Source organism: Ciconia boyciana, chromosome 7 (assembly GCF_034638445.1).
Source record: "Ciconia boyciana chromosome 7, ASM3463844v1, whole genome shotgun sequence".
Lineage (NCBI taxonomy): Eukaryota > Metazoa > Chordata > Aves > Ciconiiformes > Ciconiidae > Ciconia > Ciconia boyciana.
Window position 1 is genome coordinate 51,285,460 of NC_132940.1, and position 19,854 is coordinate 51,305,313.

Below are 19,854 nucleotides of genomic sequence, written 5' to 3' on the forward strand. Positions count from 1 at the left end.
TTGTAGCAGTGCTAATTTTGCCCTCTTACTGCATGCAGGCAAATGACCGTGCAAGCAATTTCCTTTTCATATCCCAGGGCTTTTGACATAGTTCAAATGAGGCCATGAATTCCCACCAAACAGCTTCCCAATTAAACTACTGGACAACATGCAGCACCCTATGCAATATGCAATCACTGCTTGCCATTTTGTTTTATTTGACACCAGCAAAATTAACACACAAGATTATGATCCACTTCCCACTTTGTAGAAGAAATGCACCTTGCTAGTTACTCATGCAATACTCTGCAGCCAAGTACCAGGGTACTTCAAGTGTACCTCTGCTCTGTCAAGCAAAAATACCTGTGGGAGCACAGACATAGTTTGCAGAGCAACATAAAAAACAGATGTTCTAATGAAATTCAAGTCTAAGATAGTCACAGCAGGCAAACTATGGAGACTAGTCTCAGGAGCCACTGATAGGTTTTCCACTGAAATAAGGCTTAGATTCAGCACTAGTCAACAGGTCACTTCCAAGAATGTTCCTAGTAAGTCAGACAGTGCTCTGGCTAGTGCATCCTCAACAGCAGCTATAACAGCATATATGAGGAAGAGCAAGGATAAGACAAGCATATATGATGCTTTCTCTGCTTTTGCTACCAGTCTCAGTTCATGGGTTTTCCTGACCTGTATGGGGTTTCTGTATATTCCAAAACACTCGGTCCACTTTGTGACCTTGCTCTTACCTAGTCACTCCTTGAACTGATGTAACCTTTAAGCAATGACAGCACCATGCGCCCAGTACCTACTCAAAAAAAACCAACAAAACCCAACGAACCAACCACCAAAAAAAAACAAAACAAAAAACAAACCACCACCAAAAAAACTAATCTGTGCTGTGCCTTGTACAGGGCTCCTACAGTTTTCATCTGACACAGCCCAAGCTCTTCAACTACAGACAACATCTCTACCTGCCCTCCCCACCACGCACAATTTTGCAGATTTCTCTCGCATCCTGCCCCAGCTTTTTTTTTTTTTTTTTTGGCTCCTTTTGCTCAACAGTCCTAGTAAAGATTTTAACTGCTGGCTCTACTGAACCAGACTGACACTCCTGCAATACAATACACAGCAAACAAGAAACTGAAAATACTTGAAATGCTTCAATCAACTCAACTTAAACACCCAAAAATTGTGGGAAGACGGTTTTAGAAGATTAATTGCTCCATCTTTTTCTCACTTAAGTGCTAGCAGTCTTTTGTAGGCAAGAATAAGAAGAAAATCCCATGAGTACATCTCAGAAGGGCAGGAGGACCTCCACAGAGGATTCCAGTGCAATGTATTCACAGATGCACTGACTCACCGATAGACATAAATACAGCAATAACAGTCCAATACCTTCAAAATAATTTATTCTAAAGGCCATGCAATCTAAAGTAATTCTACAGGAGTCACCACAGAATGAATAAAGAACATGATATCTTAGACTATAACTAAAACAGAACTGAAGACAGAGGATAGGATTTTTCTCTATGGAACAGATTAAGTTATGATTTACTTTTTGTTCAAGCACTGCATTTTCAAATTAGAGGGAACTGGAAAAATCTGATCATACCAGACTGCATTACCAAAGCCAAGTGAATCCATTATTGAAAGTTTCCTAGGTGACCAGTCAAGCACTGACTATAACCATGGAATTTGGTTTGGGGTAGACATATTTCACACCTACCCCTTCCTGAGGAATGCTAACAGCAAGGATTTCAAAAATCTGTACTTGACAACGTGATGTAAATGACAAAATGTGGGCTGCATCAGATTCCTCCCATAGTCACTAAGTCAAATAAAGTATTAAATCAACATACAAGTACAGTTTGGCAAGCAAAAAATAGTCTACCATCCTTTATGGGATATTGCTACTCTCTTTTAATGGAACCCACAGTAACTCCAACTACACATTGCTCATGTATTTCAAGATTCGCTATGGAGCCTGGTATGTTACTTGAGTTTTGTGGAACAGGAGGAAAGAGAATGATGTGCCAAATAATAAGGGATTTCAACCTGAGCTATATAAAATGGAGAAAGCTGAGCAGACAAATAACGCAGTTTATATTGACACGAAACTGCAAGAGAACCTGCATTACATTCACAGCCAATGTAGCAATCTAGCGTAGGCTGCTTGAGTCAGGTTTGCAAACAGTCAGAGAACAAACAGGAAGCTATTTTAATAAAGGTATTATTCACATTGGAAAAGTTTTCTTTTTAGCACACTTGCCAATGGTCAATTTTTTAAAATTACAGATGAAGAGGTTTAAAAGGCTTTATTTCCATGTCTCTGCTGCACCGTAGAATTTTAGGTGCATGTAGTACTTAAATAATTTTTAAGTGCGGCAGAAGTGCAATTATAGCATTTAGAGTCCATTTAGAATTAGAGTTTCTTTATAGACTATTTAGCCTTTGTTGGAGGTTTTGGGGGGGGGTGGGGGTGTGGTAGGTTTTTTGTTTGGGTTTGTTTTCTGGGTTTTTTTTAAAGTAATCTGTGTCTGACCAAAGAGCAGAGAAACATGCTTTTATTCTGTCTATAGCGTGTACAGAGAGACAATGCAAAGTGCATTAAATGATAGCTACCTTGGCACATTACAGAGGGTATTATTAACCAAATGAGGAAAGCAGCACTGTCCTCTTCTAGCTAGTAAGACATTACAAAAATATTAATGTAATTCCTGTAGGCTCCTGTGACTTTATTTAGATGTAAATGACAACTTGCACAAGTTTTACTGGCAGAGTTCCACTAAGCATAGCATGGGAGATATTTGTTTCTTCCTGTGGAAGTGAGAGAAGAGAATGCTTCTGACCACCAAATACTTCTGCTATTTTTAACCTTTTAACTTCATTCACTTTGAAAAATCTATTCCTGGTTTGCTACATTTAGGTACAACAACCCCTTAGAACACCTGCCCCTTTTGTGTCTAGTAACACAAATCCAAAGTGACTTTCATGAACTCACAAGAGTGTAAATGTGCAAGTACAACACAGAACCCAGGGGAGTAAGTTTATCCAAGTACTATTTCCATTTCAGGATGTGCTCGGCTACACCTATTTTAGCTGCAGCCACCCACAATGTCCCTGCTGTGCGGAGCAGGTTTGGTCCCACGAAGAGCCCTGCCAGTGAAGAGGTTTAGTGCATCACCAGAGCCCCTACCGCAGGCCGAGTCGCACACAAATGTTGCACTGAGAGGGTGAGTGACTGGCCCAGAGTCCCCAGCAGCATCGCTGTGCCAGCTCCAGGGCTCCAGCTGTGCAATGAAGACCTAGGCGTAGCAGCAGAAAGCTGTCTGCAATTACACAGACCCCAAGCTACCACTATGGCCCAGTACTCCCCAGTGAGCAAGCCGCAAAATTCTCAGTCTTGCAAAAACCCCACAATGAATTCTAGCTGCAGCAACACTGTTCCTGTTTCACCATCCACTTTGGCACAAGCCCCTGCCCTGCCCTCCACCCAGGTGTCTACCGTAAGGAGCTCTGCTGCATGGTCTTACATATAGACTTGACCTATCCAGTTTCTTAAGTCTGACTATTCCACTCACACGAGAGGACGAATACACGCTCTCAGTAATACTTCCCAACAAACAGTAACAACATCCTCAAAATGCAAACATATATGAAACCAAGAACACAGCAGGCGGTCACAGCCCTCCACACTTGCAGGGTACTGGGACACCGCAGAGGGTATGGGCTGCCCGGCAGGGCTGGGCTCCCCCGGCAAGCAGCCTGCCAGAGGCATCTTGGCAGTCACTAGAGGGGATTACCAAGCTTGGCATTTATTTCCACAAGTAAAGTCAGTTTGCATAAAAAGGAAATGCAAACCCTATACTGAAGTTCAACAGGAAAGCATGAAAAAAAAAAGGCTCTGAAGAACTTCATGCCAGGTACGAGTGCAATTATTCCAGACAGCTTTCCGATAGTTACATTCACAAAACAGCTGTTCTGTTTTGAAAACAAGCCTGATAGAGCACGCATTTGGCCAAGAAAAGTATATCCAGTGACAAAGAGAATTCATTTTTACATGCAAATTAGGAAACCCTTTAGCACTCAAGTTGTGAAAGACAACACTGCATGTAGAGCACACGCAACATATGAGGAAATCCAATGAAGGTTTATCAAAACATCTCACTCTTTTACTCAATCTTTTGTGCCGCTACCATCTGGAATCTGACTGCATCACAAATATTTATTTCCAGAAATAAGAACTATGAACCAGAGCCTTTATCTTCACTGAATTGCCTGGCAAGGTCTCAGCCAGGAATTACCATGGCAGGACTGCTTTAAGTAGCAGTGACCTCTCTCCTTGTACCTTGGCAAAGAAGTACGCAAAGAACCGCAGTCATTCCTCGCACACCCACATGGTTCTTATTTATCTTGAATGAACACTGACAAAGATTACTACATAATTTCTACCAGGGGTTGCGGGCACTAGTACAGTAGCTTCAGAGCAGCCAAAACTGAGGATATTGTTCACAGCCACACGGGAGCTGACATTTAGACCTTGGATTCAAGTACCGTGGACTTCTCTGGAGTAGGAGTGAGCTGCAAGATCAAAGGACATCTGTGCATGGTACCACATTATGCCATTAAAATCTATCTCTTACCTTTAAAACTAGTGGCTTATAATGGTAAACAAATGATGCTTGGTTCTTGGAATACAGTTTTATCCATGTTCTAGTGTCTACATAAAACACAGTCTACTTTCCCATTTGCGGATTATGTCCCACCCAGAACTGCTCAATGGAGTAACAACTGCGCATCAACCTCTCCATTAAATGAGCAAAGAGATATATAATTGCAAAATAATTCACCAAAGGTTTCCAGCAAGAAAATAAACAAGTTGCTAGAGATCACAGAAAAAGCTTGGGAACTGGAAGCTTACTAGGAATACCTCTGTGGATTTACAAAAAAACCCACCAAAACAAACATACACACTGTCAAAGAAAGGTCAGGTAGTAACCTTGGCAGTGATCTGCATGACCTTAATCTAAGGCACAGGCTGGGGAGATACCTGGAAGATAAGATGGATGAGATGGATACCTGGAAGAGGCACATGGATGCATCCGAGCCCATTAATTAAGCTATGTAATTGTGCCTATTTTTTGTCTCCCGCATCTCTGGAGATGTGGGAGACCATCAGGGTACAGTTTCCCACAAACGCACGCACACAAAAAAAAACCCCACGACCACACCAACAAACAAAACTAAACAAAAAAACCCAAGCAACCCACAGACTGGATTTAGCTTGCCCTTACACCACATAGGAGCATGCTTCTCCATCACTGGAGAGACTCACTAAAGCACAACACAACTGAAAAAGTGTTTTCAGCCTAGATTCCTCCTGTCACATTCAACAGCACAGTAATGAGGAATGTTCAAAAGTAAGCTGAACTGAGAAGTAGCTGTCAGAGTGACAGTAAACAGCCCCAACTAACTGCAGACTTCTGACTGCATTTCCGCTATTATTTATTGTTTCCACAGATTAACTGTTAAAAAAGGAAAGAAAATAAAAGGGGAAAAAAGCTTGTTTGTTTTTGGATTTAAGTTTTCAATATGCCTGTTTATTTCCAAGGCAGGCAACCTACCCCATGTATAATCATCTCAAATTTATGGGTCCTGACTTGGCAATGCCACTTTCCCTTCCAACTTCCATACTCTGCCAGTAACAAGAAGGTGAACTAGAGGAATTGTCCTCAACAAGTTCTATTTTCCTTCCTTACGCACCTCACCTAAAGCACATACTCCATCAAAAAAAATCCATGTTCTGAGATTTTTACAGTAGCCTGAGTTAAAAACAAAATGTAATTAGCAGTTTCCTTGACCTTGCTATCCACTCTGCTCCTGTGAAAGGAGAATATTTCTGTGCCTGGAGGAGAAATCACAGTCCTCGGCTCTGCCCTCCACATAGCTGCTTGCACACCAGAAGCTCCTGGTGGGTGCTTTCCAGCATGTCACCAGCCCTGTTTGGAGAACATGCCATTTTAGTATAATTGCCCTGATAAGCATATTGAGTACAACGCGTTTGAGTTAGCAAATAAAAGGATAATAGTGCAGGTTGAGTTGTGTGCGGGTCAGCTTACAGTATGTGAAAGCATGATCCATAACTGGGATTCAAGATTCAGAGTTTCTCATAATTTCATTATAAAACTGGTAAATTTCAGAAGAATAAAACTTTAAACACTATTTAGGAATACAGTGTCGCCATACGACTAACCTCCCTGTAATTTCTCTAACAGATGAGTTATATTGCTGGAAGGTATACTGGAAAATGTAAAATACTCTACAATATCTTCTGAACAAGACTAAACTTACTGACGTCCAAAAAAGTGACTGATATAAAGCCTGTTGGAAAATATTTATAGGCTCAAGTGCTGTTTCCTCTATAAAACTGAATAAAATAACAGTCTGAGTTCCCAATTAATTGCAAAACTGTGAAAGAGCTTTTAAACCTTGTGCTGCATTCTCTTGAAGCCCACAATAGTAAAGAAAGCATTCAAAAAACTGAAATGAATCATTGGGCTACACAATACTCTATCGAGTTAATATAGTCATGATAACCAAATCTCTTCCCACACAGTTTTGATGACTTTACTAAAACCAATTCTTCCATATGCTTCCGAGCCATGTTGAAGTTCTGCAGATAGCTAGAGGGTCACCGATGGTGTCAACAGCAAGTCCCCTTCCCTATTTATATGGACTCAGACCATATGTTCAAAACCCAAAGAACTGTTAAGCCAACTAAAAAGTTGAAATATCAAACAGCATTTTCAAAATCCAGATTTTTAGCACAACACGGTCTTCCACGTATCACTCAAGAAGGTAATATTAGACTTCTCAAAAGGAAAATTGATTTTTTTTCCCTATAAATAGGAGTTACAGCCTAACTTTAAGATTCTACATCAAATAAAACTTTCGAAAATCCGCATACTCTGAAAAGATGTCAAACAGCTAGACACAAGAGAAACCCATCATATGCAACGTAACCATGATTATAAGTTATACCTACATACATATACTTGGTTAATGTAATCCAGCAGCAAACAAAGATCTTAAGCACATGACGTGAAAAACACAAACTTTAAACATATATATCTACCCAGTGTCAGTTTATATGACGTACATGTGGTCAAAGAAAGTAGTAAGCCAACAGAAGAATTTCTGGTCAAATAAAACTTTTGGCATAAAGAGGGAAAAGACAGAGCCAACTGACAGCTGTTTATTTCCCCCCAGGATTCTTTAGAAACACGACAATGTGCTGGAATAGCAAGCATGGTCATCTTTTCTCAGGAAAGAAATATGCATTACACTCCAGATCTACTGCTGCCTTTAAACTGTTGCAAATAGTTTATGACCACAGCTGGCATTTATGGTTATTAGGGATCACTCAATGCATGGGCTGTCTGTGGATAATCCTTCCTGTGCTCCTCCAGGTTACTTGTAGACCTTGCTGAAGTTACAGACCAATAGCTATCGGTATCAAAACTCCCAACACTGTCCCGAGCCAGGGAACGGAAATAGTAAAGGCAGGAAGTTTTCAGAAGCTGTCTAGGGAAAGAAATATAGAATGTATAGTTTCCCAGTTTCAGTTACTTTTGAATAGCTGGTACTGTTGCAACTTCCTCAGCCACAGTAAATGTTGCCTGTTACAGGGTTCTCCCTCTTCTCATGTGTTTTAAAGGAATAAAGAAGCTGGGTTAGCAGAAATGCGTGCTTATATTAAGCAAGAGCTGCTCTGAGCTTTCTCATAATACAGAATTTATGCTAGATTAGCACTTGCTACCACACAGCCCCTGGACAGGACACTAAATTTTTTTTTTCTTTTTTACTAACTGAATCCAAACTGAAGTTTTCCAAGACTTAGAAAGAGATTTATCATTCAAGAGTCCCATTATTGTTAAATGCCATCTGCAATCTAAATCCATTTATGAAGAGGTGAACAGTGCTGTAACAACTGTGCATTTCAGAATCTAAAGTCTGTTATGAAAATACTGAAGATTTCTCATGCAAAGAAATTCTCTCGTGCTTTAATTCACAGCCCACAGGGCTGTGAACAGGCATTTCCCCCTCCCATGCATACTGACTAAAACAGCAAGCCTGCCGAGCTGCTGCATACTGCCTGTCTTTTATCACATCATTTCTGATGTCACATAGATACAGCGTCTAAAATGTTTACATGGAAATGATCAACTGTTGAATAGAGGCAGTTCTAAAAAAATAAATAAAAAACCACCACCCACAGACTATATCTCTGTAACTATTTTTCTGTATATGCATATATACATACACACACTTTCAGACAAACATTAGCAGTTACTCCCAATATTAATACACAACTGATTTCAGAAAACATTTGAAAGCTGATTCTGTCTCAGCTCTTAATTTACTTTCTTTGAATTTAGTAGTATTGAATATACGGTCAACAAGAGCTCATTAAGACCGGTATGTGCACTCGTCAATCACCCGCATCAGTCCCGCGGGCAGCACTGGCCGGTGCTCAGGCCCGCACTCATTCTAACACAAGATTTCCTTGTTTTGATAGCTGAACAAAACCAGATACAAGCAGTAGTAAAGAGTTTTTCCATGAGCTTCAGTGGACTTGGATGACACCCTGTTTACTGAATCAGTTATTCTGTAGTAAAGCAAAGATAAGACACATTCCTTAGTTCCCAGATAAGAAAAAAATTAAAATCAACTGTTTGTAAATGACATCATTGCCATGCACGAAGCAACTCCTCCGACAAGAGCTGCCTAACTTCCTGACAAGCGGGAAACAGATCAGGTTACAGCTGTTTATTAGTGCCCAGATAGCAATCAAACCACAAAAATCTTCTTGAGAGTGGGACTGGATGGAGTCATGGCACAGGCTGGGTCTTGCTTGAACGCGCCGATTGGATGGCCCTGCTATAAACTGTCATCGGGGCTGTGCAGCCGAGAGCAGGACACAATTAACATCAGCTGTCTAAGTGAGAAAGTTTACTCAGCTTCTGCCTTTTGGTAGTCTTGCCCTCTCTGTCTCTCTCATAAAATATGTATCTAGACAAGAGCATGCTTCTTAAGCTGTTGTTTAGCAAATCCAGCTGTTTAAACAGAAGCAGTCCCACACAGCACCAGGCATTATTAAAGTCTGTTTTCTGACAGTTAGTCAATCCATCAATGAAACTCAGCAGTTAACATTTGCAATAATGGTTTCTCCTTAGACTAGTCTTCGCTTAAAAAAGGAGAAATTGGAGCTGGAACTGGAGCCATCCTGAAGACGCGTAACTGTCCTTCATGCCTGCACCGTGGTTCATGTTGTCAGCGGATGCTACCACCCCGATTAGTCAGTTCTTTTGAAAAAGCTGCCCTACAGCTTCACATCTGGCCCTATGTCCAGATACTGGACACGTGAAATTCTCCAAACAGAAACACAGGCCACGCAACCCTGGAAGGAGGAAAAAAACGTACTTTTCAAGGATCCTTTTTCTGTGTGAACAAGCAACTTAAACTCCATACTTGTGAGATACAGGTAGTACCCTGCCTCGAACAACTCAGTCCTTCAAATCATGAAATAGCATCAAAAACTTCTGTCCCACTTCTGACACAAGACATCATGACATGTCATGTATGATGCATATTTCAAGGTGCTTTCAACATCAAACACCTGGGCCAGCAACTTCAGTTATTAAGTTTATGGACCTGGTTCTGATCTCACACCAACACGTGTATAATTGTTTTACAGTGATGTAAAACAGAATTAGTAAACTGCTTACGAGGATAGCCTAAGGAAACACTTCGCTGTATTAAAGTTTCATGTGAACTACAAAACTAAAGGTAAACAATTCATTTTCACTCTTTTGCAAAAAAAAAGTTAAAAAAATTACAAATGCAATTCTATCAGATACTGATTATTTTCTGCACAGCTGATTTCAGTGAGAACCCCTAATGGGCTTATTCAGTACATTAACACTTAGACCCACAGGTACGGAATTAACTCTCAGGGGAACAGCACTTAAATGCCAAACCTACTTTTGTTTAACATTTTTGTCTTTTTCCTTACAGTTTGTTTGCATTCATTACAAATACTGCATGTCAGCTTTAAAAACATACCTGCAGTTACATTGCAAGAATCACTACTACCATCAAAAAGGACTCCCCACCCCACCCTGCCTTTTTTCCCCATGTCTATTTTCTAAGAAAATCCACAGTGGATCAATGAATTTGCAACTTGTCCAAGAAGGAACCCTGGCATACTTTCAAAGGGCAGACCATAACAGCTGGTGAGCCAACCACTAAAATAAAGGGGTTTTCTTCAGAATCGTCCTATAAATTTGAATGTAATGTTTTAAGCCAAGGCAGAGTTCTACTGTTTAGCCTTAAACTATTAAGAAAATTGGTCTGTAATTACTTTTTACTCCATTACAAAAATATTCATGTGTTTTAAAAGAAATTATACAGTAATCCACAGTATCTTTAATTTTGGTTCAAGCAGAAACAGAATGAAATGATCAAATATGTCAACTATATAATTTCTCAATAATCTAAATATTTCAACAATTAGTAGGTACCTAAGTTTCTGCAGTCTCAGTGCTCAGCTGGAACCAATATAATTAAAGTATTGCATAAAGAAAGGCACATAGGCACACAGGCATGCACACACACCAAGAACATGAAGAAGCAAGATTACTCTGATCGTCAGATAAAAGATTTACTGTTTCTTTAGTGGACTTGTCATTTGTTTGTTTTTCATTTGTTTGTTTTTCCTTCTGCTACAAATTGTAAAAGGAATTCTAGCTCCTGGAAAAAAAGATACCTGGGATGAAACAGTGACTTTACATACTTAGTCTCCTCGTGACCAATATAATCTATATTTTGAAAACTGAATTCACCTTAAGGAAATATTCCAGAAGCAGTTCTATTAAACCACCTAAAGCCACTTGGGGTGTCGGGCTGTGCTTGCAAGCACGTATTCCTTGATGATTAAGTGTCATTTATTCTCTAGAGCTACAACATTCCCACACATACAGACACATTCCTGCTACTGATCTGTTTGGTCAAGTTGTGTTCTGTGCTAGAGGCAACCATGCTCTATGTTTAAATTAAGAGGGAACAAAAATATTCTTCACTTTCAAACTTGTTCGCCTTGCGACTGGTCCCTCAAAAACTATTAAAAACTGACATTATAAATGAAAACAAAAATGTCTTTATTCTGACCATACTTACTCTTCACGACAAGGGAATTCACTTGAGCAGCATGTCAGGTAATTTATATTTCAGACTAGCAGCTCTACACAAATGGAAAGATACTGCTTTTGATTACACAATGTAATAGTACTAGTTCAATAGACTAAGTTCAATAAACTAAACACTTCCCCATGAAGAGAGCAAGTCACTTTTGCTTAAGTAAGCAGCAGTGAGGGGGAAAAAAAGCAAGAACTCGGACACAAATCATGACTCTCCAGAATATGCCACCAACGTAAAGAAAACTTTGTGAAATAATGTTAGTTTAGATCCTCGCCAGGAACACATTTCACGCAAAACCCTCCTAGCTCAGATAACCATAGTGGTCATTCCGCTGTACCTTTACATTGCAATTTACAGCAGCAAATATTGAATGTAAATATCACAACTGTTTTATTTTTTCCTGTTTTAATTAGAAATGCGTTTTATGGTCAAAGCTGCAGTGATCCTATCCAACCCCACTGCGTATCACAGAGAGAAGCAACGTCACATCTACTACTGTGGTATACCTCTACAGCCTAATTATTCCCTCCACCTAAGGAAAGAAAGAAAACCTGGCCAAAAAACCTCTAATTTTTTTTTTTTATTTTGCAACAGAGACTGACATTGTGCAGCCTCTAAATAAGGTGCTACGAAGAACTCAGACTGCCAACTTCAGGTGTCTTCAAGGGTGAGTATTTTCAAGGGAAAAATATGTGACAGAAGAACAGCTTTGCTGCTTTGCACCTCCACGGCCACGTTCACTTACTTTTAACTAATTTCCAAACACACACACCCCTACTACACACTGGTTCATTTGTTATTCACCATTTATTTCAAAGCTGGAGCCTAAAGGTATCTATGCGAGCGATCATGACCCATCTGACATGGTGCACACGGGTGCTAGACGCGTTCCTAAATACTCCCCGGGGAGTCGGGATGATGGTGGCCCGGGGCAGGGGTAACTCAAACGCTGTTTCCTGCTGGGTCGGGTCCTGGGTACGTCACTCCGTGCCTTTACCCTTCACCTGTAAGAGGTGGGTGGCAGCTTTTTCGTACAGTCCTCACAAAAAGGGCACAAAACTCCCAAGAGACCTAGAGGAGGTTTTTCCCCAACACAGGTTTATGTAGCAAATTTAGATACTGTGGTGACAAGATGGGACAAAAGTAGCATCAGTAGAGAAGCAAGAAACAGAAAATCGGGCAGAGACACGGAAGCAGGCGTAGAGTGCTGTACTTACAGCCTCTCCTCCACCAAGCAGGCCAACTCTTTCAGTACTTCTAATAAGTATATCAAGATGATTGAATGACCAAATTCCCTTGTTTGACCACCACGGGTGCCTCAGAGGGAAAGGCCTATTGATCGTTCACTGTCACTCACAAGCGACCATTTCGGCTGAGCCCAAAAAAGTCAACAGAAATGGCAGCAGTACACGCCATATCTCCAAGAGAGTCCTTGCATGGCTAGACCAGTCAGCAATTACTGCTTGAAGCATTTGTGACCAGCATTTGACGGACGCCAGGGTGGAGGAAAGCCTGCTGGCTCACAGCGCTCCCACAGCCTGCCGGGCTGCCCGCACCTCCCAGCCAGGCTGGCTCTGGAAAGCCACCCACGCTTGCCGGGGCCCTCTCTGTGACAAACCCCCTCCTGACCCACCTTCCCACCCCTCACATTTTGCGAGCACCTACAGACAGCCACAAACCACGGGGCCCACCTCAAAACCTACCCGTTTGCTGCCGTTACAACCTGCGGCCCCAACAGCTCGGCACAGCCATGCTCCAGCCAGCCAAGTCCCCACAGCCGCTCTGGAGAACAGACTCAAAGGCGGTAAAGCCATTTCCCGTGCAAACAGCTGATTAATACAACATTTTAGGTGGGAACATCATTTATGTCTGCTGCCAAGAGCAGTGCCTGCTTCTAGCGCAATGACAAATGTCTTTTCCACTCGCTCTTCGCACGACCTGGACTGCATTACATGATAAGCAACATGCATGCAGCAAGTACGGTGCAACAGAAATATTTTAACGCTGCTGTTTTAACACAGAAACTTTTGTATCTTCACCATACAGGAGTCAGTGTTTCAGAGCTCAACAGTGCTCTTCTCTGTGATTGCTTGAAACACAAAGCTGAGGGAAAGGAGCACAGGAGGGATTTCTGCAAACATGGTTTGCCACAGGACTGCCTGACTGCTCATTGCTCAAGTAACCACTGCTGTGCAACAGGCAGTTCTCTTGCTATAACTTTTCCAAGCCTTTCCGAGTAAAGCAGTAAAGCCTTATTAAGAAATAAAGATGCAGCTTGGCAGTCAGTTTTAGACACTCTCGTTACAGCTGATTTTTGAAGCAAGAAACATTAATGGACCACTTTAAAATCTGACAGGGTGTCTTTGTGTGCTGATTTACACCAAGTTGTACAAAGTATCAACAGACTAGAAATTAAAATCCAGATTTCTGGAAGTGGAGCCACACTAAGATCTGCCCCTCTTCAAGCAATACAGCACAGACTCAGGGAAAACATTTAAGGGTTAAAACTGGAATAAAAACAAGTAACACAGCAGGCAGTGTCTGGGATCACGAAACTACTCAAGAAGTGGTTTCAACTCAGCAGAACCTGTGACAATTCAGGCTACTAATGTTCAAATTAAAAAGAATTAAGATTATCCTGTGTGAACACCTATGTATATAAACGTATCAGTGCTTTCTAGCACTGTAATTTATGTAGCATCATTTTTATTATTTATATAGATGCAGCAGTCTATTTTTGGTTTGCTGAATCATACAATGCTGTCTGGACTACGCACTCTTTGCTTTTCACACCTTTGATCACCAGCAGGATTAAAGAAAAATCCCTACCATGTCAGCTATTAGCTTGTATCAGCCTGAGATGCCACAACTCAAGTATGTAGTTGAAAAAAAGCGTTATTTGAATAGATTTTTTTGAGAAAATATACCTGTGATTGCAATAACTGGTTTCCAAAGGAGCTTGACTTACAATCTCACTGCCCTGACTACAGACACAGGAGCTCCACATTTTACTCAAAACATGTCCCCGTAGGCTGCACCTCCGCGGGCCAGGGAAGGCTGAACGGTAATGCTCACACACCCCTGACAGACTGCGAACTACAGTGCACACCACAACCTTCAGAGAAATCCTCTGAACGACTAAAAGCAGCAAAGCAGTAAGAAAACTGGAAATGAGAAGCTCATTGAGTCTGGTATTCATCAACACTTTTTTTTTTTTTTTTAACACTAGTTATCAACCAAGTCAGAAGTTTTCCTATCAAAATTAGAACTTGCTGCCAAAACTTGCTTCTCAAAAAAAGGAGCTTCCTTCTGCACCCCAGAAGAAAACTAAGCTAGTTATTAAAAATAACTTGATTACACTCTTGAGCGAACAAGCCAAGAAATGAAACTATTTTGGATTTCATGTGGTAATAATCTAGTGGGATGAAATACCTTTGTATGCCTAGAATAGAAATCAGAAGTACAGATTCTAAAACAGTATTAGAGGAAGAAATATGTTTTGGCATATAGTTGGACATACATGTGCTTGGACACCTCTCTCTGAGGGAATTTCCTGTATACATTCTTTTATTTTACATGCTGAAGATAAAATTTATTTCTATTTTCTGGCTCCTTAAAACTAAAGTGACTACAAAACGCAACGAGCAAAAAGCAAGCAAGCCTCAGAGGGACGGGAAGGGGCACTGAAGTCTCCAGCTGACTTTTGCATTGAGGTAGGAAACTTCAGAGGTTGCTACAGTTTAGGGAAGAAGCGAATGACGCTATGCTTTTCCCAGCCTTGGAAAAACATGTTCATCAACACCTTGTCTCAGGGAAAGGGAAGAAAGGGAGGGAAGGAGAAAGTCAGGGAGCCTTACTTCCCATTAAGGGATCTTTTTCAAGGGGGCTTATGTATCTATTTCCGTATGACTGACTCACTCCGGCGGGTTAAAGCACTTTCAGCCGAGCGGTTCCCCTCGAGAACAACCTGGGGAGCCCTGCCCCGGCCGGCGCCGCAGCCCCCTCCCGCACCGCCGAGCCCGCTCCGGCGCCCAGAGCGGCACGGAGAAGGGGGATGGGAAAAAAAAAACATTAATAAATCGGGAAAGCGGCGGTTCCCAGCCTCCACACAGGAGACGGGAGGGCTTTCCCTTCCTGGCGGATGTTACCGAGCCGGGAGGCACAAAGGCGCCCGCGCCGCCCGGCCGGCAGCGCATCGCCGCCGCGGACACCCTCGCCGCGCCCAAACACACCTCCCACAGGCGGCGGGACGGCGGGGGACCGCGCCGCGGGGCTCCGCCGCCGCACCCCCAGCCCCCGCACCGCCCCGCGCCGCGCCTCACCTGCAGGGCCGGGGCCGGGGCGCCGCTCCGCCGCCGCCGGCAGCGCCAGGGCCAGCAGCAGCGGCAGGAGGAGGCGCGGCGGCCGGGCGCCGCTCCACGCCATCTTCCCCCTCCGCACCCGCCGGCCTGCCGCCGCTCCCCGCGCCGCCAGCCCCCGGGGGCGGGGGTGGAAAACGAGGGGAAAAGCCGGTGCCTGGGGAGCCGCCGCGCTCGGGGTGCCGCTTCTCCTCTGCAGCGGGCAGGAGCGAAAGGCGCTGCCGCCCGCCCCAGGCTTTATACGGCGATGGGAGGACCCGGGCAGCGAGGGCGCCCGGCGGCGCACCAGGAGCCGCTAGTGGCTGCCGTGCCCGGGTGCACGCCGCCGCTGTTGCTGCCGCCGCCGCTGCTGCTGCTGCTGCCGCCGCCGCTGCTGCTGCCGCCGCCCCCGGGGGAGGGGCGGGCGGCCAAGCCCTGCCTCGGCCTCCGCCGCCCGGGCCGCCGCCGTAGGTGCGCGGCGCTGCACACGCCCGTCCGCCGCAGCGGGGATGGAGCGGGATGGAGCGGGCTGGGCCGGGCAGGGCCGGGCGGCGCGCTCGGGAGCGTGGACCCAGCAGCTGCCCAGGGCCGAGTCTGGCTCGGCCCAGGGCCGTCCCTGCGCTCTCGGTACCTGCCCGGGTGTGGGGCCGAGTTGGCGCTGGCGACCCACTGCTGGAAACGTTCTCGGCGGTGCTGGCCGCGTGGGGAACTGTACTCACCTCCCCCTCAAAACGCTTTGGCAGTGGTTTCGTTCGCCGCCATTCCGTCCCGATAAACGTATTCTTGAAAATTTAATGTTGTTCGGGAGATTGTGAGCAACTGAAACCGTTCCTCCACGAGCCGACAAAAAACAATCCAACGCTTTCGCGTATGGGCATAGCACTGTTGGCATCAGGACCGCACTGCGCGTCCAGTCTGCTTGTGAACGACCCACCTCTCAATCACTCTATCATTTTATCATTCAGATTTCCATAAAGGAACACAGTTCGTTTGCCTAATCTTAACACATAAAACTATTACACTTTCATCATTAAAGAAACATCCAACAAATCACCAAATTACTGAAGGCAAGCATGGTGATGATGAAGGAGATGTACTGGCCCACCTCCACTCTTTTTCCTATTGCGATACAAAGTATATTTGAAAAAATACTGTAAACAATAGCTTAAATGTTTAAAAGTCATGTAAAATTATAAAAGCAGATGGCAGCCTATTGGAATCAGGATGGATTTACACCTTGGAAATACTATTTGAGGACCAAAGGCATAATCCAAAACAAAAATTAGTGCTGAAAGCAGGATTCATGTGTTTGAGATCCACCTATATAATCGTCAAATAGACACCTCATTTTTTATCCTAAATGTCTCTATGGGCCTAACAGATGTGCTTTTTTGAAGCCACATTGGAAAGAAAAAAGGGGGAAAGAAGGGAAAACTTTACCTTGGCTACTGCAACTGTAAGAACTGCGTGCTTTTGTTTGGGATCCAGAGCAGAAGTCAGAGCCTGCATTACATGCCCAGATGCTTTTATGGCTAACTGGGAGAGCTCCTTCATTCTGGACCAGGCAGCACACACAGCAGGGAAGCAGGTAGAGCAAACCAAGGGAAAGGACTGGGCCCTCGGTCCCAAGGAGCTTCTAGAAGAGAGAAGGCCCAGGGAAGCAGCAATTGGGAAATACTGAAAATGCCTTCACACAATGATGAAGCTGCAGTTGCCAACTACAGGAGAAACAGAAAAGACCCTCCAGTTCTTGGGCAATTACTCATGCCCTACTTTCTCCTGCCACCTCTGTCAGGCATGCAGAGATTCACCAGAGAACAAATATCTTTTGAATGCAGACAGTGTGACCACATTTATGCACACACCCATGAATGGCCTCTGCTCATTCTTCCAAGAACCAGCACTACTGCTGCTGATCAGCTTACCTAGGTACATAGACTGCGTGAGCTGAAAGCTAGCAATGCCATCACTGGGATGATACTGCAAGTACTTCTGCCTTCATTTTTTTTTTAAACAAGTTCAAAATTTCAAATAAGAAATTAGACCTATGAAAAATGAAGATGGAAAAAATAGTTACTATATTACAGCTATAGTTTTAAGGTAGAAAACGGGTAAACAAGCATTTCAAAAGAGGTCCTCAACAGATCGAACCTCACCTCAGATCCAGAACAGCTTAACAGTAACACTTGTACTTAGAGATACAAAGAAAGTGTTACTACAAAGCTGAAAAAACAAGAACTCATCAAGAAGGAATTAAATCACAAGAGGCATGTAGAACACACTTAATACCATCAACCATGAAAGAAATGATAGATTACTTCAATAAAATGTGAGGGGGAAAAGACAGGACTGTTGCACATAATTTCAGAATACCATGGAGATGATGTCATGGCTCCCACGGACGGAACAGGAAGCAGCCGAAGCTTCAGCCCTGAAAATTGAGAGTAAAATCAGCAGCTGAGTGTCATGTACATACACAGTGCTCTGAGAAATGGCAGCCCGGCACCTCACCTCTCTTAGAAGCAGCAGCTAGTTTCACCAGAGACTAATACACACGTCGCAAAACAGCACTGTTAGGTGAAAACCAACAGGCGTAAAGAGGAGGGAGCATCCGAGAGAAATCCTAAGAGGTATTTTGTTATCAAAAAGTACATGTAAAGAGTAGCAGGGAAGAATGAAAAGAATTAGTGAAAGAAGTCTATAAATATGCAATAATGAACAAAAAGGAAATAGCTGGCAAAGACACATTTCTAATGTATGAGGAAAATGGGTTGAGAGAACTGTGATACAAACACAGCTCATACCTATAAGTGCAAGCCCAGACTTTGACTAGAAACTTTTACATTTTCTTGTCGATTTCCTTTGTCTCTTGAAAGCTAATTTCATTTTTGACTGTTCTTAGAAAATGCAAGCTTTGCCCCCATAGAGAAAACAGAGCTGAAAGCTACCCAAAACACTGCTTTCAAAGTGACAGATGTGGCCAAGACATCTCCTGTCCCCAGAGGCTTCACTCGGACACTGGCCGATGGAAGGGAAAATGGTTGTGAAACTTCGGAACTGAGGTCCGCCAGCTGTGCAGTGCCCAAGGGCTCTGTCTCGCCCTGCCTCCACAGACACTTGGGTTAGAAATGCTGCTTTTGTCCAGAAATACCAACTTCAAGGCCTGAACTGGCAGCTGGTGGTTAGCAGGGTCTTCAGCTCTCCTGGTGCTGTTGCAAGCTGCTTCAGTACTGTATTACCGTTATAGTGTACTCAACACTTAAATCTCTGAACTGCTAAGTAGGAACATACCCTCAAATCAAAATAATTTCAAATAATAACATAGACAGTGTGTAATATAATGTATGCACATGTATGCACGTTATACTACAGAGGTTAACTCCAGAAACAATTCCTACAAATGTCCCAAGAAAAAGTCTCACATTCTTGCTATTGTCACTATTTACTCCTTTGACTTTTGACTTTATCAAGCTTTTTTCATAAAGAATAAAACCTTCCTTTTCCTCTGCAACAAGGCCATTTCTTCATGAGAAATGCCTCAGTTTGGTTAAATAGGCATGGAGGAGGGGAGAGAGTTCATTACTGTTAGTTGTGGGGCTCTGAACATGGGAGCCCAGGAGTTTTCTTGTCCTACAACTCCAGCAATAGTGAGCAAAACCAGAAAGGGAGCAACTGCAAGCAGTCCTTGCTTCAGAAAGTCACTATGAAAAGTGATTTTCTGTAACCTCACAATCAGTTGCTAAACTTTTTTTTTTTTTCCCAGACCCAGTGCCTTTGCAACAGATGAGCATAGAATTCAGCTGGCCAATATTTGGGCAAAATTCTACAGGACCTCTGCAGGAGACAACAGCTTCCTTAATTGTTAGTAATCTCCATTCCTTCAGTGCCTTTTCCTCAGATGTCTAGATAGTTCTTTTGCAGTCTCAGTAACTCCCTGTCTGTATCTGCCTATCCAGTAACTCCCTGTCTGTATCTGCCTATCCCTACCTCCTTTTCCCTGTCTCTTTCCTAGTTGTCTGTAAGAAATCATCATTGGGTTGGCAACTTCCATCTTCCCCAAACCACCAGCAATTTTATATTTCAAAATGCGTATAGCTAGTGCCACGTGGAACAGAAACAGACATAGTTCATTGCATCACCAGCCCGTCACTGCAGCCAGACGGAGCTAGGTCCTGTCATAGGAATCTGCCTTCTAAACTACAGAAGCTTCTTAGAAGAGACCTTTTTCACATCCTCTAACTACTCTTCATTTCACTGCCTTTAAGAAGAACACAGTCTG

General features: G+C 43.2%; 1 protein-coding gene across 4 annotated transcripts in view; it reads right to left on the reverse strand.

The window, feature by feature from the left end:
• The window catches only part of PLOD2 (procollagen-lysine,2-oxoglutarate 5-dioxygenase 2), a 66,984-nt gene extending 51,014 nt beyond the window's left edge, over window positions 1-15,970 (reverse strand). For 3 of the 4 annotated variants that reach the window (XR_012043579.1, XR_012043578.1, XM_072868855.1), the window contains exon 1: window positions 15,561-15,969. Coding sequence is in view for 2 of the 4 variants with exons in the window: in XM_072868855.1 (XP_072724956.1) it covers window positions 15,561-15,663 (103 nt within the window). In the remaining 2 variants the exon portion in view is untranslated. Of the gene's footprint in view, window positions 1-15,560 lie in introns of all 4 variants that reach the window. The other variant, XM_072868856.1, reaches the window with a different exon arrangement.
• Between the last annotated feature and the right edge of the window lie 3,884 nt (window positions 15,971-19,854).